Source organism: Podarcis filfolensis (assembly GCF_964270895.1).
Source record: "Podarcis filfolensis genome assembly, chromosome: 1".
Lineage (NCBI taxonomy): Eukaryota > Metazoa > Chordata > Lepidosauria > Squamata > Lacertidae > Podarcis > Podarcis filfolensis.
Genome location: NC_139604.1, coordinates 4,866,342 through 4,890,175, shown reverse-complemented (window position 1 = coordinate 4,890,175; position 23,834 = coordinate 4,866,342). Strand labels below are relative to the sequence as shown.

The 23,834-nt window shown below is 45.6% G+C and overlaps 1 protein-coding gene and 2 long non-coding RNA genes across 3 annotated transcripts; 1 reads left to right on the top strand and 2 right to left on the bottom strand.

The window, feature by feature from the left end:
- Positions 1-2,917: 2,917 nt before the first annotated feature.
- Positions 2,918-3,189, bottom strand: LOC310743769. The gene is made up of 2 exons (XR_014539219.1): positions 3,119-3,189; positions 2,918-3,007 (listed from the first exon to the last, which is right to left on the bottom strand). It is a non-coding gene; the product is annotated as an uncharacterized lncRNA (long non-coding RNA).
- A 3,286-nt stretch (positions 3,190-6,475) lies between these two features.
- LOC310743611 lies at positions 6,476-8,440 on the bottom strand. Its single transcript, XR_014539116.1, has 2 exons — positions 7,740-8,440; positions 6,476-6,585 (listed from the first exon to the last, which is right to left on the bottom strand). It is a non-coding gene; the product is annotated as an uncharacterized lncRNA (long non-coding RNA).
- Positions 8,441-8,612: 172 nt separating this feature from the next.
- On the top strand, positions 8,613-23,259 carry POFUT2 (protein O-fucosyltransferase 2). Its single transcript, XM_083631482.1, has 10 exons — positions 8,613-8,854; positions 10,605-10,855; positions 11,855-11,999; positions 13,366-13,473; positions 14,603-14,672; positions 17,553-17,678; positions 18,305-18,485; positions 19,245-19,368; positions 21,047-21,282; positions 22,998-23,259. The coding sequence occupies exons 1-9, from the start codon at positions 8,703-8,705 to the stop codon at positions 21,198-21,200; spliced, it is 1,311 nt and encodes a 436-aa protein (XP_083487608.1). The 5' UTR covers positions 8,613-8,702; the 3' UTR covers positions 21,201-21,282; positions 22,998-23,259.
- The last annotated feature ends 575 nt before the right edge of the window (positions 23,260-23,834 follow it).

Here is a 23,834-nt window from a genome sequence, read left to right as displayed (position 1 = left end):
CACGCCTACAAAATGCAGGCAGACAAGCACAGGAGGGTCGGGGAGGACATCCAGGTGGGGGACTGGGTCTGGTTAGCAGCCCAGGCAGTGCCGGCCAGGACGCTAGCTAAGAGGAAGCTCAAGCACAAGCAGCTGGGACGTTACCAGGTCGCGGCGCAAATCAATCCAGTGGCCTTCCAGTTGACACTCCCGGAGGGCTCCAGAATGCACCCAGTCTTTCATAGGTCAGTGCTCACACCCTACAGGGAACCCCACAGGTTTCAGGCGACAGGGAACGCGCCAGACCCACTTAACGAATCTCCGAAGAGGGAGGGGTCACGGAGGGCGACGCCACTCAACGAGGTCACGGAGATTTTGGACTCGAGGTGGGGGGAAGAGGGGGTGGAATACCTCCTCGCCAGGGAAGGTACCCCAGCCAGTGCCAACAGGTGGGTACCGTGCTATGCCGTGGAGGAGCACTATCTTAAAGACGAGTTCCATGCACTCTTCCCACACAGACCTATGCCGGCAGAGTATTTCGACGACTGGCTCTTCACACCCACACTGTCAGGCAGTACGTTCCAGGGTTTTTCATCAGCTGAAGAGACGACACCGGACACTAGCTCCTCGGAGGGGTCTCTCTCGGGGTTTGCCACAGACCGCTCCTATTGGTGGGACACTCAACCGGAGGTGGGGTGGCGCAGGGAGCTGCTGCGGGGACCTTTGCAAGCAGTCTCACCAGAAGTACCCGGGGGAGGGGAGGACATGGACATGTTGGGGGAGGATCCTGGATTCAAGCACATCAGCAGAGAGATGGAAGCAGAGGAAATCGATGTCGACGAGCCCGTTGCGGTTGGGCCGGATCCAATGGACCGGCTACACACCAGGGGGGAAGAATGGTATCCCGCACTCACACCCACAGGACTGGAGCACCCGGAACCCACACCTGAAGAGGGGGAGGGGGAAGGGGGGGCTTCGAGGGGGGGATGGATGTCAGGGAATCAGGAGCAGGAGCACTGGGGAGAGAGGATTGGGAGAGCGAAGGGGAAGAATCCGAGGGCAGCGTAGGGGAGTATGACAGTGGCCCGAGAGATTCCATGAGCTTCTCCAGCGAATCAGAAGATTCCCAGAAGGGGGCGCCGATGGTCAGGGCAAGGGGGGTCCCAGGGGGGACGCACCAGAAACAAGGAGCCAGAGGGGAACCCCAAAGCAGCAGTGGAGGATCGGGACCAGTTTCCCCACCAGAGCGTAGTGGGGGGGAAGAGTCACATGTGTCAGGGGCAGTGTCTCCTCCAGAGAGGGAGTCAGGGCTGACCACGCCTCCAATGGAGGGGAGGTCAGTTGCAGCAAGCCCCCCCCGAAGGGGGAAGCAGTGACAGCAGCAGTGGAACGGTCAGGAGGAAAGCTGCTGGCTGGGCGCGCGCGCCAAGTTCAAATGTGCAGGCGCGCGGAACAGCAGGAGACCCGGATGGGGAACCAGCTCCTAAAGCCCGCCGGAGGGAGGGAGAAGGCTCAGGGGAATCAGCGGGAGAAGAGGCTAGAAAGGGCGGAACCCCGGCGGGCAGGCGGACCCAGAGGAGGAAGGAGCAGCGGAGAAGGTGGAGCAAGGCTAGAATCTTAAATTGGTGTCAAGGGGGAGGAGACTCAGACGGAGCATCAGTGGTCTGACACTTGAGACGTGGAGCTGCGCGCTGCGGCTCTGGAAGTGAATCTGAACTTCAATAAAGACTTTTATACTTAACAACGAAGCAGCGTTGGTCCTTTGTGAGCTGGGACCTAGGGTAGCTCTGACAATATCTGTCGTCCCCCCCCGATCAGATATCTTGCTTCCGTAGGTATCCTGAAAGGAGGGTTGCAGCATCAGAGTCCTGTCTTATCCCAGTGAAGATCTAAGCATAAGGCAGGAACTCAGAGGCTTGACAAGAAGGCGTTCAAATGAAATGGCTCCCTACCACAGGCTTCTGACACAATATTCAGTATCTGCTGCCTGCCTGGTGGCATCCGCACGAAGCTGGCAGGCAATAAGGTGTTTCACTTCCGCAGTTTCCACCTTGCAGCAGAGCAGGCTCAGTGCATGGCTGCTATGGCAGCTGGGTTTCTTGTGGGTTTGCGCAGAAATTTATTTTATGCAACTGGCAGCCATGCAGGAATCTCTGCACATGCGCAAGCAAAACCCGGAAGTAACGCGTTCCGTTACTTCCGGGTCGCCGCAGAGCGCAACCCGAAAATGCTTAAACTGAAGCATATTCATCCCGAGTTATGACTGTATGTGACTCAACATCAGCGCCCTTTCCCAAAGGAGGTCAATCTTTCTCCCTTCCACTTCTAACACTTCTGCCGAAGTCATGATTCGTAGCGACTGGGTGCGGCAGGGGCGCTACGCCCCGGGTGCCACCACTAAGAGGGGTGACAAATCCCAGGCGCCACTCTGGGCGCGCGCAGGCGCTGCTCCCGAAAAGGTCCGCCTGCTGCCTCCCCCCCCCAGCTGTAGGGCGGCTGACGGGGAGGAGTGACCTGTGGTGTGCTTAACTGGACATGGAAGGTTACCTGGATGGTATAGGGAGCGGTTAGGATGGATGCAAAAAGTGCTATTATTAAGGCTCAGGCGTTTGAGGAGTGATGTGGTGGCTTAGGCTCCTGCAGGTTCCCTGCGGCCTGAAACAGGAGCGTGGGACTTGCACCAGTCTGCTGCCTCTCCCGCAGCTGTTTTGAGACTACCATTCCCATCATCCCTGACCACTGGTCCTGCTAGCTAGGGATGATGGGAGTTGTAGTCCCAAAACATCTGGAGGGCCAAGCTGGAGGAAGCCTGCCATAGAGAAACAAGAGGGAAGGAGAAGGGATCTTGCAGGTTCAGGTGTGGAGCTTCCAGGCGAGGGAGGTCATGTGCAGAGCTTAGGATGGAAAGGGGATCAAGCAGAGGGCAGAGCAGACCTACCTCTTTGCGGAGGCTGGACTGCCAGAATCCAGATGCTTGGGCCATCTTCTTCAAGAGCTGAGCACGGTGGGCTCAAGAGGCCTTCCTCTGCTGAAAACAACAGAAAAACTGCCTCTTTTGATGTCACCTGATGTCATTGCATTCCACAGGTGCCCAGTGTTCCTTGTGTTCTAGATCAAGCAGAGGGCAGAGCAAACCTACCTCTGTACGGAGACCGGAGCGCCACATCTGGTTCAGCTGATGAGCCATTTTGCTAAGCTCCTCTCCCTCTGTTGATCTCAGCAGAAAAACCTTCTAAATTGCCTCTTTTGATGTCACCTGATGTCATCGCATTCCGCAGGTGCCCAGTGTTCCTTGTGTTCTAGATGCGGTTCTTGAGCACTGCGATTTGATCTCGCGAGGACAGGGCTTAGGTGCCCATTCAGTCAAAACCCAAACGCACCACAATTCCTGTTCTGCCAAGCACCTTACTAGTCACACCCTAAATTGGTCATATAATACTAGCCCCACCACCACCACATCTGCTCCCTGTCTGCCCCATAGAGAAAGCCAGGGCCCATATGGGCCCACAAGTGTTCCTCTTGCTCTGCTACAGAGGCAAAACAAGTTTCACGGTTAAACTATAAATAGTGTTTGCCGCTGCAGCAAAATGGCTGCCAGTGCTTCTGCTGGGCCAGTTAACCTGGCTGCCTTTCCTCAAAATACACATTCCTTCCTCAGAGTGACGCACTGTGGCGTCAAATGCTGCTTTTGCTAGGTTAAATTTAAGACAAGTTGAATGGGCACAGGTGGGGGGGGCAGGGTATTGGTTTGTTCTTGTTCTTCTTGTGTATTTCATGTTTTTTAACTTGTATTCTCATGCTGCGAAGTGCCCCAAGATGATGGTGATGATTTGCTGGTTTGACTCCCACCATCCTGACCATTGGGCCTGCTAACTGGGGTGCTGGGATTTGGAGTCCAGCAGCCTCTGGAGGGCCACAGATTCCCCCACCCCTCATTTAACCAAGGCTTGCTACCAAGCAACTTGGCCACTCTTGCCCCATGTGGCTGTCTAAGGCCCTTTCGCCCCCTCACCCCAATGCCACACTCTGAGGAAGGGCCCTGCACCATGGCAGAGGGTTCCTTCCTCCATGCAAGACTGCTGCTGCCTGGGTCAGATGCTGCCCAGATCAGTGTGATGCAGCTTGGTAGGGAAAGAGTCTTTTGGCATACACACCCCACTGCTCTCTCCATAGCAGAAGGGGGGCAGGGCTAGCATTTAATGTTCATAGAACATCATACCGGAGGGGGGGTTGCATTTTGAGACCCCAACTGAGAGTCCAGATTACAGTGGTGCCTCGCAAAACGAAATTAATTCGTTCCGCGAATTTTTTCGTCTAGCGAAGTTTTCGTCTTGCAAAGCACGAAATCCCATAGGAATGCATTGAAAATCAATTAATGTGTTCCTATGGTCAAAAAAAGTCCAAACAAAGCCAAATTTGGTACAACAAGAGTTTATTAAGTGCTCTTTAAAGTCACACATACTGTAAAGAGCATTTCAAAATTAAAACCCATAATTTTTTTTTAAAACAGCAGAGTGGCCCAAAGGTCACAGAAAATCATAAAAATGCAGAAAAAAAACCACAAGCTTCCAGATTCTTGCAAACCCCTCCCCAACACCAAGTCCTTGAATTGCAAACACCCCAACCCAAAATCCAAAACCCCCCAAAAAAGTTTTAAAAGCTTAACTTACCAAATGGCTGCAAAAGAAGTTTTGGAAAAGCTTCAAAAATCACCAAAGTCTTTAAAAACCTCAAAAAAGGCTACTATGTACACTGCGTTCTATGAGTTGCTCCTCGAAGTCAAGTCGCAACTGTATTAACGGTGTTAAGAAAAAGGAAACAAACTTGCAAGACGTTTTCGTCTTGCGAAGCAAGCCCATAGGGAAATTCGTCTTGCGAAGCAGCTCAAAAAATGGAAAACCCTTTCGTCTAGCAAGTTTTCTGTCTTGCGAGGCATTCGTCTTGCGGGGCACCACTGTATCCTCTTTCCACAATCAGGGTTTTCCATGGGGTAATCGGCTGTTGATTTCTGTAGGGAGCTACTAGGCTGGCAGCGGCTTTTGAGGTTGCAATCATGTGACTTTGACACGTGTGTGTGTGTGTGTGTGTGTTTACATACACAAACATGCATGGGGGGGGTCCCAAACTGGGTCTTTGACCCCGGTGACAGAAAGCCAAGTTTCGGCCCTGCCCCATGGCATCTCCAGGTGGGGGCTGGGAAGGTCCCCTTCCTGAAACCCTGGAGAGATGCTGCCAGCCTGTGTAGTCAGTACTGAGATTGATCAGTGGTCTGAACTTGGGCAGCTTCCCTTTAAGCTGACGCTTGGGCTGTGGGGAGGCTGCAGAATAACATGGGGGGGCAGAATTAAGGGTGGACAATGGTTGCAGCCTGGCCCGGCTCCTTGGCGCCGGCTGTGGGGGACTGCAGCCCACCAAAAACCCCTCCTTTAAATTCACCACTCCTGACCTCCACAGTGGGCTTCAGGGCTTCGGGAGCAGACCAGAGGGAGCAAGGTTCTGCTCTGCTGCTGCAGTTCAAGGTCGGCTGCTGCAATCTGACCAAGCGGCAAAGTTGGCAACAGTTCAGCCCAGCCACCGGGTCTGTGGATACTGGGTTTGTAAGACCTTGCTGTGGTGTAATTGGTCTCCGTATTCGGGGCTGGGAAGTGTATTCCAATGTCTCTTGAGACAGACGGATGCCAACAATAATATAAAACTCTACTCCTCACCCGCACCCCAAATAACTGTGTACTTTTACTTTTATTTTTAATATTTTCTGTATCATTCTGAATGAGACAGAAATATCAGTGTCCTGATATGCACAATTTGTATACGGTGTCTGTTTGATAATGTGTGGTTGCCTAATAAAGGCCTAATAAAGGATATTTGATTTCCATTTATTTAAAGACCACTGTAAACGGTTAAAATCATTAGGAGGGATATACAGACACTTGTAATGTGGAATTACTTATGATAATTATGGATATTTAATAGATGGATAAGGGTAAAAGTTGCAGCAAATTTAATCTTAAACATGGAACCCATGGAGGGAGGGAAGGGGGTCCAAAGATTCAAAAGAACCTTGTATTTTAATGTTTGAAATGGTTAAGTTAAAATGTGTAAAACTGTGAAAAAACCAATAAAAATATTTTTTTTAAAAAGGAAGAGATCTACAGTATATCCAATTACTTATCAGTTTTCCCCTTTCTTGCTACACTGTGACAGAAAGAATGTGTTTCTTTCTTTCGAAATCGTTGGAAAAGGAACACCAGAGCTTTGGGCAATATTGCATTTAGCTTGGGGTTGCTCCTGGATCCATTACTGTCATTAGAGGCCTAGGTGAGCTCTGTGACAAAGAGGGCACTTCCAAAACTTGCTTGGTATGTCAGCTATGCCCTTTCCTGGACAGGGATGGCTTGGCCAGTGTGATCCATATACGGTGACCTTACAGCAAGGTTTTTGTAATAATTATTAATTACAAGCATGATGCCTATTAGAAGTCAATGTATTTTTCCCCCCTTACTGCAATCCAACTTGAAGAGCTTCCACATTCTTGGACTTTTCCATTCCTTGCAAAGTGCTTGAAACAACTGAGAGAAATCGGTCATCAAATTCATTGAGACGATCCTATTCAAAGCACAAGAAAACCCGGTTTTCAGCAATCTTTCACGTAAAGGGAACACGTCTCCTCAGAAGTACGTCTGAGAACTGCAGCCTCAAGGACAGTTATTCATTCCAAATTTTACCATTTAAACAAATAGTAAACAAATGCATTTTCAACTCCAGCTTTACCATGACTCAATTACATCGAATTAACAAAGTTACTTGTTTGGTGGGATTACACCTTATTTACTGTTGTGTTCTTCAAACTGTAAGTATGGCGATTCTTACAATGCGGAAATTCCCGTGTGCAAAATGTACATTAAGAAGTTAACAGGAGCCTTCAGCAACACCCTGTCCACCAGGAGGGCTTGCCACGCCTCTGATGGTCTGTGTATCTGGCAAGTTTCTACTGCTATGGGGAAAGAGTCACAAACATGCAGTGCCACATCACCACCTTGCATTTTTCACAGGGCTGCTATGCCAACTGCTATGTGGGTCTCTCATTCTCCTATCTATCCTTAAAGAGCAGGTGGAGAACAGATTTCACAGGACTGTGTGCCTCAGAGGTAACAGATAGGAGAGTTGGAAAAGGAATGAGCATTAGGGCTGCTCTATGACCTATTTTAAAGGGACACGGGTGGTGCTGTGGGTTAAACCACAGAGCCTAGGACTTGCCGATCAGAAGGTCGGTGGTTCAAATCCCCACGACAGGGTGAGCTCCCGTTGCTCAGTCCCTGCTCCTGCCAACCTAGCAGTTGGAAAGCATGTCAAAGTGCAAGTAGATAAATAGGTACCGCTCCGGCAGGAAGGTAAACGACGTTTCCGTGCGCTGCTCTGGTTCGCCAGAAGCGGCTTAGTCATGCTGGCCACATGACCTGGAAGCTGTACGCCGGCTCCCTCGGCCAATAAAACGAGATGAGCGCCGCAACCCCAGAGTTGGCCACGACTGGACCTAATGGTCAGGGGTCCCTTTACCTTTACCTTTATGACCTATTTTACACGATTATGAGAATGTATGTGGGAGCACTTTGAAAACCAAAGTATTCATTAGTTTAGCTTGCTAGAGTTTCCCTGCCCATGCCAGATGAATGGCCCCACTGACAAGTCTGGAGCTCAATTCACTACTATATACTCATCCCTTAAGTTCAGTGCAAGACTATAGAATTTCTGTGACTTACCTGGCATACCCTCAGCAAGGTCTGAACCAACCGGGTGTTCTGTGGGACTCCCAGTTTCCCCACAGCTAGCAGGCTGCATGCCAAGTCATCACGCCACATGTATTTGGCTTCCTGCATCACACACTGACAGACCTGGCTAAACTGAGGGTGCTCAAACATCAACCGTCTCTCATAATGTTTCTGATCTTCCGAGAGCTTTTTTGTGAGCATCCGCATAGTGGCAAGGCAGGTACTGGCGTACTTTGGAGCATCTGGAAATTTTGAAGCAAGGTCTAGTACATCACTGGGAGATGCACATTTTTGAAGGTCGTTAAAGAATTCCTGGGGCGTGTTTTCTTCATCCTTTTCTTCCGCTGAACTTTAGACTTCCTTTGGGGATCCCAAGAAACCAGATGGAAGCTGGGTGGGTGCAACAGTCATTAGGTCAGGGCCTTGCACATGGTCATCTAAGGGGGCATCAGCAGGTTTCTGTTCATTTGCACTGGTACCATCTGCATTAATACTTAGGGTACCTTGAGAGAAAAAATCCAGCAGATGATTGCAGCCAGCAAGGAGACGCCTAAGACAGGGGTCGCCTCAGGCAAATACTGCGTGCAGCAGGAGATGAGCTGGCCGGGAGGAAGAAGCGGGAGACGCTGCGGGGATGGGTCGGTGGGCTGCCTCTCTGCCCCCTTGGCCTCCCCCCTGCTTGAACCCCCAACAACCGCCCTGCCAGGTCGGCCAGAGGGAAGGGCGAGGGCGGCGTCGCCTGCCTCGGGGAGCCGCTTTCTCCTGGCGACGGCCCACGCCGGCCTGCCCGCCCTCCGGCAGGCGGGTCTCTGGGAGGGAGCGACGGGCGGCGGTCCGCGTTGGCCGGCATCGCCCTCGCGGGGAGAGCGAAGGCGGGAGCGGCTGAGCTCCGGGGCCGCCTCCTCCTCCTCCTCCTCCTCCTCGCCCGGCTCGCGCCTCTCCGCCCCGGCGCGCATGGCGGCCCCGCGACTCCCCGGCCTCCCGCCGCCGCCGCTCCTCGTCCTGATCGCGCTCGCCGCCGCCCAGCCGCCCCACCAGGCCGCCTTCCGCGCGGGACACGCCGCGGCCTCCTTGCCCGCCGCCGCCGCCGCCGCGCCCCGGAGACGGTGAGGAAAGGCGGGAGGGCGGAAAGGCCTCGCCGGGGCCGGAGGGAGGCCAGGCGGGAGGGCAGCCGGAGGGGCGCCGCTGGTCGCCTCTCGCCCCGGCCCGCCAGCCGGAGTCCGAGGGGGCCTGTCGGGATCCCTCGCAGGCGCCTCTCCGCCTCGGCCCCGCTGGGCCCCGCCGTCAGCTCGGCCTCTCTTATGGTACCTCAGGCGAACACGAAGCGACTCCCGTGGGAATCCACCCTCAAACTGATCTAAGAGATTTTTTTCTTTATTAAAAAAATTCATGTATTTATAGGCAGCAGAGGAGATCTGAATAGCGAGTTATCCCGGGTTGAAGAGAGTTTAAAGGGTCCCATCCTGAGCAGGGAAGTTGAGGCGTAGGAACTGGGTTGGAAAGCCTGGCTTGGAGCGAGGAAGGGCCAACTCAATGCAATGACCCTAAAGGAGATGGGAAGGGGCAGTTGCTAAAGGGTCTTACAGTTCATGAGATTCTGCAAACACTCAGCTGATTTGGGCCCACTGCAAAATTCCTCTGATTGGCACAAAAAAGCAGTAGCTGCCCTCCCTTTGCAAACGGAAATAAATTAGTATTAGAAGCAGCAGTTACTATTTATAAAACTTATGAGAATACAGTGGTCCTTCCAGTTGCGGACGGGATCCATTCCGGAGGTCCGGCCCGATCCCGAGGTTTTCACAACTGGAGAGACCACTTCTGTGCGCATGGCAAAAACCCGGAAATATACTTCCCAGTTTGCCGCTGATGTATCCCAAAATTTACATAACCGGAGGGATAAGTAAGCGGAGGTACAATTGTATATGAAGAGCAGGACATAGGAAGCTGTCATAAAGTAAATCAGACCTCCGGTCCACCTTAGGTCTGCTTTATTGGCACTGATTGGCAGCAGCTGTCCAGGACTCCCCGTCCCTTCCAGGAGATGCCAGAGGTTGTGATTTCTGCATGCAAAGTGTGTGCTCTGCCATTGAGAAGAGGAAATACAGTATAGGTCATGCACTTGGTGTTGACTAAATAGACAGCAACTTGGGTAGTCTGGGTAGATGCAGACAGCAATTGGATGGGAAGTTCCCCCTTAGAATGGTTGTCGTCCTTCTGTTCTAAGATTCCCTTCCCAGATGGTGAACAGAGCAATCCAAACTCTTGGAGAAGGCAGGTGCCTTGTTCATCCTGGCTTAGTGAAGAGACTCTGCCACCATGGAGGTCCCTGTTCTAAACACCCAACTTGGCCAGCATAAACCTATGAAGAAAGTGGGTGGGGGTTGGACATGAGTCGGCCAAGTTGCTGCTGCACCCTAAGCCAGTCCAACTACTGGCAGTGATGGAGGTTTTCTGGGGGGGGCTGAATTAGAAGGATTTGCATCAGAAAATTCAGTTTAAATTCAGAGTGTGATCTAATTTATCATGTTTATTTTACTAGTATTTAGTAAAACAAAGCTAAACACTTTAAAAACTGTCCAGGTTGCCTAATACTTATTTGCAATGGGCATTTCCTTGTTTCCTGCTCTCCCACACCTTCTATCCCGGCTGGCACAAGCAGATGGTGGTTATGACTCCACTGTTCTATTTAGTCCCCACTGTTTTTCACCAGGGGAGAAGATTGTACCCCAAACTTTGTATCCTCCAAAAGCACAGCTGACTGTGTATCTGCCTTATTCAGAACCAGGAAGTCACTGGAGATTACAAATCATGACTTTTCTTTAGCTTTTTCAAGTAACTTTATTTTGTTATTTCCAGGTATCTTTTGTATGATGTAAACCCACCGGAAGGTTTCAACCTCCGCAGAGATGTCTATATAAGAGTTGCTTCTCTTATAAAAACTTTGTTGAAACATGAAGCCTGGGTATTGGTTCTGCCTCCCTGGGGGCGTCTCTATCATTGGCAGAGTCCTGACATTCATCAGATCCGAATTCCTTGGTTTGAATTCTTTGATGTTCCCAGCCTCAGTAAAAACATACCAGTTATTGAGTACGAAGACTTTCTTGCAGGTAAAATATTACTATTAAATAATCAGTATTCTATGCAATCTTGAAGTAGTTTTGTGGTGGGCTTTTCTGCTTGCATTCAGTTAAATGAGGTGTTTGAAATTGATAACATTTCTAAAGCAGAACTCCAAATGAGGATATGTTACCTTCCTCACCACCACTATCTCTCAGGGGGTAGAGGGATATCTACTATTATGAAGGCTAAAATATATTAGTAGGTACATGCTAGCTGTTGCACAATTGCATGTGTATGCCATTTAGCAAATACTAAATTAAACAATAATATCTTATTTGGGCATGACCATAGTTGCTTGGAGAAACAGAAGATACAGATTTTTGTTAATGTGGCACCCATTTTTGCAGTTGGCATAATGGTGGTTTCTGCTCCGGTTGCATCCATGCACAGTTTTGTTCCTGCTGCTGTCTTGCAGACTCCTGTCTTATTTGAAGGGCTGCATCATACAGATGATGGAGCAGATTTGTGGGTAGGACTAGAAGCAATGGTTTAAATTACAAGGAAGGGGATTTAAGCTAAGCTAAACATCAGAAATAATTTTGTGATGGGATGAGTTGTGCGCAGTGAAACAGACTGCCTTGGAAGTAATGTTGTCTCTTTCGCTAGAGGTTTTTAAACACAGTCTGTATGGACACCTGTTGGGGATTGTGTCAGTGCATTTCTTGAATTGGCACAGGGTAGAGGTTCATGCCAACTTTATAAAATCAAAAGGTGGTTTTTATAGAAACATTTGAGATAACCTGTAGCTTTCTTCCGAATCTTCTCCGCATTATTTGTCTTTTTCTGAAGATGCAGTGACCAGATTCACAGGGCTCCAACTCAAACCCCCTTTCTATTAACTGACATTCTGGTTTCTGTAGATAATTACTTTGGAAGTAACTGTATGCAGCTAGATATAATGCTAGTTGCTCCACTTGATATCTGCTGTATAAAATGAAATACATATAGATGCTATACTCATGTGCTGATTTTTGTTCATTATTCAGAGTCAGGTGGACCCTTTATTGATCAGGTGTACGTTTTGCAAAGTTATGCTGAAGGATGGAAAGATGGGACTTGGGAGGAGAAAATAGATGAAAGGCCATGTATTGACCAACTAATGTATTCGACAGACAAACATAAATACTACAGGTAATCTTCTATAATAGTAGTTACATTATAATTACAGCTGGGCACCTAGAATGCAGATATTTTCCCCCCAAGTCCCTAAATGTCCCCCCTGAAAAAAACTTTCATTGGAATTTTTAACATTAAAACAGTTTTTCTTTTGTTCAATGAATATTTTATTACTGTTGCATCAGCATGCTCTTCCTAAATGAAAAATATTTATTTATTTTTAAAATGGACATCTTCCATTCTGTTTAAAATAAAACACAGAATGGTTAACAGCACAGAAATTTAAATAGTCCAAAAACATAGCCACTGCTGCTATTGTTACATAGTAAAGGGACCCCTGATCATTAGGCCCAGTCGTGGCCAACTCTGGGGTTGCGGTGCTCATCTCGCTTTATTGGCCGAGGGGGCTGGTGTACAGCTTCCGGGTCATGTGGCCAGCATGACTAAGCCGCTTCTGGCGAACCAGAGCAGCACACGGAAATGCCGTTTACCTTCCCACCGTTTACCTATTTATCTACTCACGGTGGTATGCTTTTGAACTGCTAGGTTGGCAGGAGCAGGGACCGAGCAGCGGGAGCTCACCCCGTCACGGGGATTCGAACCGCCAATCTTCCGATCGGCAAGTCCTAGGCTCTGTGGTTTAACCCACAGCGCCACCTGAGTCCCTATATTTGTTACATAAATTGTGACATATTGCTACCTATATCAATACTCTGGCCACATCAGCTGATTTTTTCTTACACTTTGGTGGGGATTGTTTAAGGATCAGTTAGCTAGTAACAAAACCACAGTTGGAGTAACTCATGGTTTCAGTTGTCTACACAAATGCAAAGAGTATGGGAATCAAGACAAATTGGAGCTTTTAATACGAAGTGGGTTTCATGATACAGATGCAAGGGAAAGCTGAGTACATTCAGACATGCACTCTCAACTTTAAGAAGGCCAATTTCAAAAAGTTTAAGGAACTAATGAGTGAAATTCCATGGTCAGAAATACTCAAAGAGAAGGGAGTCCAAGATGAATAGGAGTTTCTAAAATGAGAAATATTGAAGGCCCAAATGCAGACAGTTTCAACAAGAAAGAAAAGTGTGAGACATCTAAAGAAATTGGCGCAGCTGCATAAGGAGCTTACGGATGAGCTGGGATTTAAGAATGGTGTGTATAAGAGGTGGAAGAAAGGGAAAATCACAAAGGAGGAGTATACACGAGTAGCTAACAATTGCAGGGTGACAGGCAGGCTAAAACTCAGAATGAGCTCAGACTTGCTAGAGGATAAAATAATAAAAAGATTTCTTTGACTGTGTTCAAATCAGCAAGATTGTTTTAGTTTCTATCATATTGTATATGCCAATCTATTAATGATTTCCATCTTGTTTTATAGGGGATGGTTCTGGGGCTACGAAGAAACACGCGGCATGAATGTGGCTTGTTTATCTGTCCAGGGCTCTGCCTCTGTCATAGCTCCTCTCCTTTTGAACATCTCTGCTCGGTCAGACACATATTTTCTATCTCATATGTTTCCATATTTGCTTTGCGTAGAGAAAGGCAAGCTTTAAACCCACCCACCCCCCTTTCACTCTTAACAAGTATGAAGGTTCGTGTTTTTTGTAATCTCACATTGTAACCTATTGCAGCACCACTAAGACAGAGAAGGAGGAATCCATAAAAGCCCTCAGTTTGTAAATGATTCCCCTCCCCAAGAAATCTTGAACTGTGAAATTTTCCACTGAGGAAAATCCAAATCACCATATGCAAACTTTGGCTAATTTGGATAGGTTAATTTGCTTTTGAAAAAATATAATATCCTAGGTAAAGGTACCCCTGCCCGTACGGGCCAGTCTTGCCAGACTCTAGGGTTGTGCGCTCATCTCACTCTATAGGCTGGGAGCCAGCGCTGTCCGCAGACACTTCCGGGTCACGTGGCCAGCGTGACAAGCTGCATCTGGCGAGCCAGCGCAGCACACGGAACACCGTTTACCTTCCCGCTGGTAAGCGGTCCCTATTTATCTACTTGCACCCAGGGGTGCTTTCGAACTGCTAGGTTGGCAGGCGCTGGGACCGAGTGACGGGAGCGCACCCCGCCGCGGGGATTCGAACGGCCAACCTTTCGATCGGCAAGTCCTAGGCGCTGAGGTTTTACCCACAGCGCCACCCGCGTCCCTGTAATAATATCCTAGACTGAGAAATTAATGTAGCCTTTTATTTTACTTTCATTTGGTAAAGAAATGAAATGTTAACTGCTGAGCTCGTCTAATACTGTATTTACAATTAACATCCATGCATTCTTACCAATTAACTTACGAAACAGAAAATAAATAAATAAATAGAAAAACAAAGCACTGAAAAATTATCTCCCACATCGATGGTGCCCACCTGTCTTTAATTACAAGCCAGAAACAAGGTGTCCCCAAAGTACGTGATCAACATTTCCTCCACAGAACGCCAATTGTTGAGCTGTCAGGGTTTAGGATTTTCTGGGTTAAGAAAGGTTTCTCAATTTTCACCCAACCCAACCTCCGAAAAAGAAATTGCATCCATGGACATCTCTGATTCCTTAAACTATAAATTGATGTAAGCTATTTTGCAAGGGATTGTACACTTGGTTTTATCATTTTTAGTAGGTCAGTGATGCTAGACCGAGCTGAAAATCTTCTTCATGACCACTATGGTGGCAAAGATTATTGGAATGTAAGTATTTTCTAGCTGTCTTTCCCATATGATCCACTTATTTTTTGCCCCTCGGCAAACATCGTCTCAAGGCATTTTGTATGGCCTAGGTACCATTAAGAAAAGAGAATATATACAACCTGGCATTTTCTAGGCACTTCCACTTACTTCCAAATCCTTAAATGTAAACATTTACTGCAATTATTTTATAAATGATCCCAGAATATTATTTGAATTAAAGGTATGGTAATGCACCAAAAAGGAGACGGGTTTAATATTGGTTAAGAAAGTGAAGTACCTGGGGGTTAATATGACTGCCAAGAATGTGAACCTATTTAAAGATAATTATGAAAAATGTTGGATGGAAGTGAAAAGGGACTTAGAAATATGGTCAAATCTGAAGCTATCATTGCTAGGCCGAATTGCTGCGATAAAGATGAATGTATTGCCAAGGATGTTGTACTTGTTTCAAACATTGCAAATTTTGGACAAGATGGACTCTTTCAAGAAGTGGCAGAGAGACATTTCTAGATTTGTCTGGCAGGGCAAGAAACCCCGAATAAAATTTAAGATTTTAACTGATGCTAAAGAAAGAGGTGGATTTGCCCTGCCAGACTTGAAGCTTTACTATGAATCAGCCGCTTTTTGCTGGCTGAGAGAATGGCTGCTTCTTGAGAACACGGACATTTTGGATTTGGAAGGTTTTAATAATGTTTTTGGGTGGCATGCATACTTGTGGTATGACAAGGTCAAAGCGCATAAATCGTTTAAAAACCATATTGTCAGGAAAGCACTGTTTAATGTGTGGATAAGATATAAAGATTTGCTTGAAAACAAAACCCCAAGGTGGTTGTCACCAATGGAAGCTAAGGCTCTGAAAAAACTCAATATGGAGGCAAATTGGCCGAAGTATTGAGAAATTTTAGAGCAAGAAGGAGATAGATTAAAACTGCAGAGCTTTGATAAATTAAAAAACAAAGTACGAGATTGGCTTCACTATTATCAAATAAGGGAGATATATAATTTGGACAAAAAAAATAGGTTTCCAGGTGGAAAAATCAAAATTGGAAACAGAATTGTTAGAACCTAAAACTAAGAACCTGTCAAGAATTGTATAACTTGCTGTTGAAATGGAATACACAGGATGAAACGGTTAAATCTGTTATGATTAAATGGGCACAGGATGTTGGACACAACATTATGTTTGCTGACTGGTAACAGTTATGGACCACAGGTATTAAGTTTACGGCATGTAATGCCTTAAGAGAGAATATTATGAAAATGATTTACAGATGGTACATGACTCCAGTCAAACTTGCAAAAATTTATCACTTGCCCGATAATAAATGTTGGAAATGTAAAGAATGTGAAGGTACCTTTTTTCACCTTTGGTGGACATGCCCAAAGATTAAGACCTTCTGGGAGATGATTTATAATGAAATGAAAAAGGTATTTAAATATACCTTCCAGAAGAAACCAGAGGCCTTTCTCTTGGGCATGGTCGGCCAGTTGGTGTTAAAGGAGGACAGAACTTTCTTTATGTATGCTACGACAGCAGCAAGAATACTTATCGCAAAGTACTGGAAGACACAAGAGCTACCCACCCAGGAGGAATGGCAGATGAAGGTGATGGACTACATGGAACTGGCTGAGATGACTGGCAGAATCCGAGACCAAGGAGAAGAGTCGGTGGAAGAAGAGTGGAAGAAATTTAAAGTTTATCTACAGAAATATTGTAAAATTAAGGAATGTTAGAAAGATGTTGGAATTAAGCTATGTGGTTTTAGCAGAAAAGATATAAAGGATTAAGTAAAGACGAATTGATAACAGGTGAAAATGTAAAGTTATAATATATTAAGATAAAATATTAAGATAAAAGCAAAAAGGGTAAGGATTTGCTGAAACAACTACTGAACTAGGATACAAAAAAGGGAGGTGAGAGGAGGTCAGGGAAATAAGTAAATGAAAGATAAGAGATGGAAAGACTGATTTGTTTTTAACTGTTTTTATTTTTTTGTATTTTGTATTTTTTGTTCTTTTTCTTATTTTTTCTTTTCTTTTTTCTATTTTTGTAATTTCTATGAAACTTTAATAAATATTATTCAAATAAAAAAGGTAATGCACCAAAATTCCATTGAAGGAAGACCTATGCTGTTTTCTCTTATAATCACATTACACATTTTTAAAGTTAACTTGCAGTATATTACCTTCCTGTTATCCAATTGCAGTATGGCTTCCAATGAAATAAATAGGCCACAGTAGTCTGTATCAAATCATAGATTATCCTTACCTGACCAAAACCATCCTTTAATAATCCAAGCTAATCCATAAACTGTTCTCACACTTGGTGCTGCTAATGCATTGTCTTAGTTCTTTATACTTGTACAGTTTACCTGGATTTTTTCCGTCAGGGAGATCCTTAGGTACTTTGTTTTTTATATCCTGTTATATGAAGTAGTCTTGCCAGTTCTTGTTTTGAGGTCATATGCATATCCAGAACAACTAATCCTAATTTATTTAAATTGATTTTGGCAAGGCATTCTGAAGCTAAGAGAGCAAATTTAGCACAGCTTCTAAATCTTCACCTAGAATGAAGTATTTCAAATACTGCAGGATTAATATTTTAGGGTTTTGGTAGAGTGACTATCCCATCCTTTCAGTAATTAAATTTCAAACTGTATTACATAAAAACTGGATTATAGGGTGCTTCCGTAATATGCGTATAAAATCCATCCATTGAATTTTGCTTCTCCAGTAGTTAACTTGGTGTTGTTGGATACAGCTGGTTTAATCTGTGTGGCGCTAAATAACATTGAGACTGTGCCTTTAAAGAATTTTTGTTTTAGATCTTGGAAGAACTTTAATCCTTTATCATTTCATTTTACTTATTTTTTGTGACAGACTCGTCGAAGTATGGTTTTTGCTAAGCATCTTCGTGTGGTGGGGGACATGTTTAGGACCAAGTTCTTAAATTCTACTGATGAGAAGGATAGGACACAGTATTCTGAGGACTGGACAAAGATGAAGGTAAAATAGGTTTGCCTGAATATTTAAACCTGGCTATTTTCTGTTTTAACTGCATTTCTGTTGGGAGTGACTATATGAGGCTCATATAAAGGAATGGAGCCCATGTGTTTTCAAGTGTGATGAGATGTGCTATAGAAAGGGAACATTGGCTTTTCTGGGAATGCTGGTTCTCATCAGTGAATGGGGATTTAAAATAAAAATTAAAAAATCAACTCTCCAGTCTGGTAAACAGTTAAAAATCCAAAGGAAGGAGGATAAGGCAGCTGGGAATTTCTCAAGAGGAGCAAGACAACCAGTCACCCGGTGCAGCATTTTCTGCTGCTTTCCAGACAAAAGCCCCCAAGTGGCTTGCAGGTGTTAAAAATACAGTAATCAGAATCAAAAGAGCTGATGGTATCACCTTTTTATTTAAGAAAGTGTCACCAAAAAGCCTATTACTCTGAAAATAGATGGTTGGTGGGCTGGACTTGGAGCTTTGCAAAGTTCTGCTAAGCATTGACCAATTAGCTTCTTAGACTTCTTCCCTTAACAATGCTAGGGAACGTGTGTTTATCTGCAGGATGTTTTCCCACTGAATCAATGCCATTTTATTTCAGTTTCAGCATGTACTGGTTCTTCTGTGCTAGGTAAAGCTGGGTACGGCCATAGGGGGGTCCTATCTTGGAGCCCACCTCAGGCGCAAAGACTTCATCTGGGGTCACAGAAATGACGTGCCTAGCATCCAGGGAGCGGTGGAGACCATCCGAAGCCTCTTGAAGTTGCATAAACTTCAGAGAGTCTTTGTAGCCACTGACGCCATTGCGAAGGGTATGTAGCTTTTAAAAAAACAAAACAAAACCCAATACTTTAATCTTTTGTTGTAAACTGAATCTACGCAGGCGCTGCAGCTGCTGTGCATATTTATTTGTTCTCCAGTACCTTGGACAATAGGGACGCGGGTGGTGCTGTGGTCTAAACCACTGAGCCTCTTGGGCTTGCCGATCAGAAGGTCAGCGGTTTGAATCCCTGTGACGGGGTGAGCTCCCGTTGCTCGGTCCCTGCTCCTGCCAACCTAGTAGTTTGAAAGCACGTCAAAGTGCAAGTAGATAAATAGGTACTGCTCGAGCGGGAAGGTAAACGGCATTTCCGTGCACTGCTCTGGTTCGCCAGAAGCAGCTTAGTCATGCTGGCCACATGACCCGGAAGCTGTATGCCGGCTCCCTCGGCCAGTAAAGCGAGATGAGCGCCACAACCCTAGAGTTGGCCACGACTGGACCTAATGGTCAGGGGTCTCTTTACCTTTACCTTGGACAATATGTGGGAGGCTTTTGTAGGCCACTAGAAAGGGCTTTGTGAGCTGATGGCTTGCTCCTGAATTAAATGTTTTTACAGGACAGTGATCTACCGCAGTAGATCTTCTTCTCCGGACACCCTTAGACTCCCTTTTTTTACCGTGTGTGCCCATTTCTCTTTATTAAAAACATCAACACTTAAATAAGCAGGAAGAAAATGGTAGTTTTGCTTCTAGTGTGACCCCCTTTAGAGTGGGGACCAGCTGAAGGCCACTGACGTCGTGTCCCTTTTCAGAGACTGAAGAGTTGAAGAGACTTCTTCCAGAGATGGTGAGATTTGAACCGAATTGGGAGGAGCTGGAACTCTACAAAGATGGAGGAATAGCAATTATTGATCAGTGGATATGTGCACATGCCAGGTGACTATGGTTTGTGTGTTGTTTTTGTTTTGTTTTTTATAAATATTTATTGAATTTTCCAATTTTATACAAACACAAAAAGAAAAAGAGAAAGAAAAATATTAAAAACAAATCAATTTCAATAACAGTTTTTCAATAACATGTTTCTTTGACTTCCTCATACCTCCCCTTCTTGTTTTCTAGTTCAAATTGTTAATCCAGCAAATCCTAATCTCTTAACATTCTTAACTAACACCTTATTTTCCAATCAACTTTTTAAATTTTATGACTTAAACAATTTTAATCCCAGTTATTTTTATCATAACAGCTAGAGACCACATAAATTCAATCCAGCATCTTTCAGAGTTCATTAATTTTGTAGTATTTCTGTAAATAGTCCTTGAATTTCTTCCAATCTTCTTCTGCCGACTCTTCTCCCTGGTCGCGGATTCTGCCGGTCATTTCTGCCAGTCCCATACAGTCAATCAACTTCATCTGCCATTCTTCCAGAGTGGGTAGATCTTGCGTCTTCCAGTGCTTTGCTATAAGTATTCTTGCTGCCGTTGTAGCATACATAAAGAAAGTTCTGTCCTTCTTTGGCACCAAATGGCCTACTATGCCCAGGAGAAAGGCCTCTGGTTTCTTCTGGAAGGTATACTTAAATACCTTTTTCATTTCATTATAAATCATTTCCCAGAAAGCCTTAATCTTTGGGCACATCCACCAAAGGTGAAATAATGTGCCTTCAACCTCCTTACATTTCCAGCATTTATTATCAGGCAAATGGTATATTTTTGCAAGCTTGACTGGTGTCATGTACCACCTATATATCATTTTCATAATATTCTCTCTTAAGGCATTACATGCCGTAAATTTCATACCGGTGGTCCACAACTGTTCCCAGTCAGCAAACATAATGTTATGTCCAACATCTTGTGCCCTTTGTTTTACTTTTCTATTAGAGCCGTCTTCATGCATACGAATGTGCTTACGCTAAGGAAGAGGCTTATGGCCAGCTTGTGAGGGCGATTTGCAGGGAGCGAGCATTGTGCCTCCCTAAGCTGGGCAGAAGCTTCCTAGGCTTTGGGAAGGAGGCACTGGCGGAACATTTAGGAGACAAGCCTCGTTGTCCCCCGGTCCACTGACCGCATGCCACTGATTGAGAGTTATGTTTTATATCAAGTTAGGCCAACTTCACTCATACCGTGATACGCAAAAATAATTCACAGGAAAAAATTCAGATTGGCACCCATCTTTAAAATTTGCTTTATCAGAAGTGGCTTCTGCTGAGTGGAGCCACCGGCCCCTCTAGGCCAGGACTGTCTTTTCCAGGTAACAATATTTGTGTAACATTCTCAGCATTGCTGCCTGAGTTTCTTTGACCTGCAGGTGCTCAGGGTTTACCTGCTAATTTCTGCGTATGTCTGTGTTTGACTCAGCAGGCGTAGCATCTTAAATGGTTTACAGTGCAACTGTTTAAGCAACCAACTTTCCCCTAGCTTTGTGAATTAGTTAACATGGCTGTTTCAGAGAGGAGAGTTTGACAATTGGAGGTTTCTTTGCATGAAGCTGGTACTCTTCTCACGGCCCCCTGTGGACACATCGATAGCTGGTGTCAGAATGCAGCCTAACAATCTGATTTCCATATCATGAATGTGCAGCAGAAGCTTCTCTTACGTTTTTCTGTACTCCTTCACAGATATTTTATAGGTACCTCGGTCTCAACATTTTCCTTCCGCATTCATGAGGAAAGAGAGATTCTGGGTTTTGATCCCAAAACAACTTACAACAGATTTTGTGGCGATGAAGAGAGTACCTGTGAACAGCCAACTCACTGGAAAATTGTATATTAAAATATACTGGTCCGTGCAACTGTTGTCTTTAGGCTTATCAATGCAATTAAACAATCATTTTTGTAGAAATAAATTTATTTTGTTTTTTTTTTTTTTTTTTTTTAAATAATATTTATTGAAGTTTCCAAAATACAGAAAGAGAAGAAAAGAAATTATGAAGATACATTCAGAACCTTATTTTCAAACATCCACTTTCTGGGACTCCCCCCTTCCCCCACCCCTACCGTATTCCCCTTTCATATTGTTGTTTCCACAAGTTCTGTTTCTGATTTAAAGCACAATTTATATACCCCATTGTTCAAATTTAAATTTATACAAACCTTATGCAACACCCTTGATAAAAAAAAGCAAAAGATCTCTCCCCATAGCCCACCCCCTTTTCTTTCCACAATGTCCCCCTTTTTTCCCATTAAAGTAAAAGCACACAGAATAAAAGTATAAAAAAAATAAGAAATATATTAGAAAAAAGAAAACCAATTCAGAAAATAGTTGCAAGCCTTTGGATTCTAATTCTCCCTCCCCTTCCCCGGTTTAATTTCCCTTATCCTCCAATCTATGTTTCCAGCCTGGAAGTCTTAAGTCCATCAATCCCATTTTTCCCCCAACTCCTTGCAGAATTATTTCCCATTTTTAGGATTACTTTTTAAAAATTAATTCCTAAATCTTTAAAAATGTCAAATTATAAAATTCCCCCCATTGTTCTTTCAAGGTTATAGTCCAGCTTCCTCTTGTTCCGCTGCTAAAACTTTCTTATTCAGAAGTTTAGTAACTCTACATGGGTTGTTGTTATTCAGGAACAAAAACTTGCGTTCAGTCCCTTCCTTCTTCAGTAAAGTATTCTGTTGTCTCCTTTTAGTCTAAACACCCTGTAGACGAGATTCAGTTTCAGTTTTGCAGCTTTCCCAGGAGATAACCAGTTCTGTGAAATTCCGAAGTGTTGTATTTTTCCCGGCTTACGCCCATCTTTGTAATGTCCCGAAGCTCCTCTAGGGGGGTTGTTGTAACTTTGTTTCCAAAAATCCGATTGTTCTCCGTATTTTCGCCATTTTGTATTCAAGTCTTAACAAATTATATCAAGTTGTAACAAATTTGACCAGCAAGGTCCTTGTAATAAAATCCTCTTTAAAATTCCGACTTTGACAGCTACTTTGACAGCTGTCAAAATCACCGGCTCTTTTCACCAGGCTCACTCCTCAATCGCCCCGGTTCCCAGGGAGGGGGGTGCATTTTCCTTCTCCTTCAATTCTTCCTCCAGCACAATTCTTGTACTTTCCCATCATGGAATTCTTGATTTTAGCAAAGATACCGTTCTTTTTGGGCCTTGGCTTCCCAATCCTTGTTTTAAAATGTCTACAATAGGGAGGGGGACTGACTTCCTTTTTAGATCCCCCCCCGCTCGTCTCAAATCCAAAAAATTTTTCTTCTTTTAAACCCGATTTCCAATTTACTCACGGGTTGTTGTTAAAAGTCCAAATTCTCAATGGAAGAAGTCAGCGCTCTCCGCCGGATGGCATGCGGCTTCGCTCGGCAGGGATGGCAGAGGACTCAAAGCACCACGCTTCTCCCCGGCACCCGATCCGTAGCCTTTAAAAAGGCTCCTTCACGAGTCGGGAGGGCGCTAGCGGTGCTAGCCGAGTCTCCAAGTCCACGGCCCCCGTGGCCGTGGTTTCTAAGGGTCCCCGCATCGCCGGTGCGGTAAAACCCAGCCCCTGCCGAGCCGGCTCCCTCTGGAGCTCGGAGGGAGTCCGCCATTCGGCGATGGCGCCAACCCGGAAGTCCAGAAATAAATTTATTTTGAATGTTGGTTTTTACGTTCTGGTGCTAAGCACATATAAATGGTGGAAGTCAGGTGCATTCAGCTCACTCAGTATTATCAATGACAGGTCTTCTGACAAGATACCAGAATGTCTCCCTTTTAAAAATTGATCATATGATATTTTCTGATGTTAGAAATATTATTCTGGATACAGAACATCAGTTTGTATTATCTTCAAAGCAGAAGAGATATTTTCTGTTTGGCTTTCTATGTTTACAAGAAATAAAGGTTTCTTTGTTTTTATTTAGAGAGTTGTGTGCCTCTTGCCACTCTGTAAGAAGCCTTCACACTGTGGACTGGCAAGAAAATACATACCGTATTTTTCGCACCATAGGACGCACCGGACAATAGGACACACCTTGTTTTAGAGGGGGGAGAACAAGAAAAAAAAATTCTCCCCCTCTCTGCCCAGCGCCCCTTCAGCGAAGCGGCAGGAGGCGCTGCGCAGAGAGGGGGAGAATTCCCCCCTCTTGTTTTCCCGCTCTAAAACAAGGTTCAGGCGGCTACCTTGGAAGCCTGGAGAGCGAGAGGGGTCGGTGTGCACCGACCCCTCTCACTCTCCAGGCTTCAGGTTCCTTTCGACCTGCTCTTTGGGGCTGGCGGGGGAAGCCCACCACCAGCCCCAAAGAGCAGGTCAGGGAGCAGCGGAGAGGCTGCTGCCATAGTCGCGCGTCACCTCTCCAGCCGGGAGAGGGTCGCGGGGGGCTTCTTTTGCCCGGTGCGCGCTCTCCCGGCTGGAGAGGTGACGCGCGGCAATGGAGGCTCCTGCCATAGCCGTGCGTCACCTCTCCAGCCGGGAGAGGGTCGCGGGGGGCTTC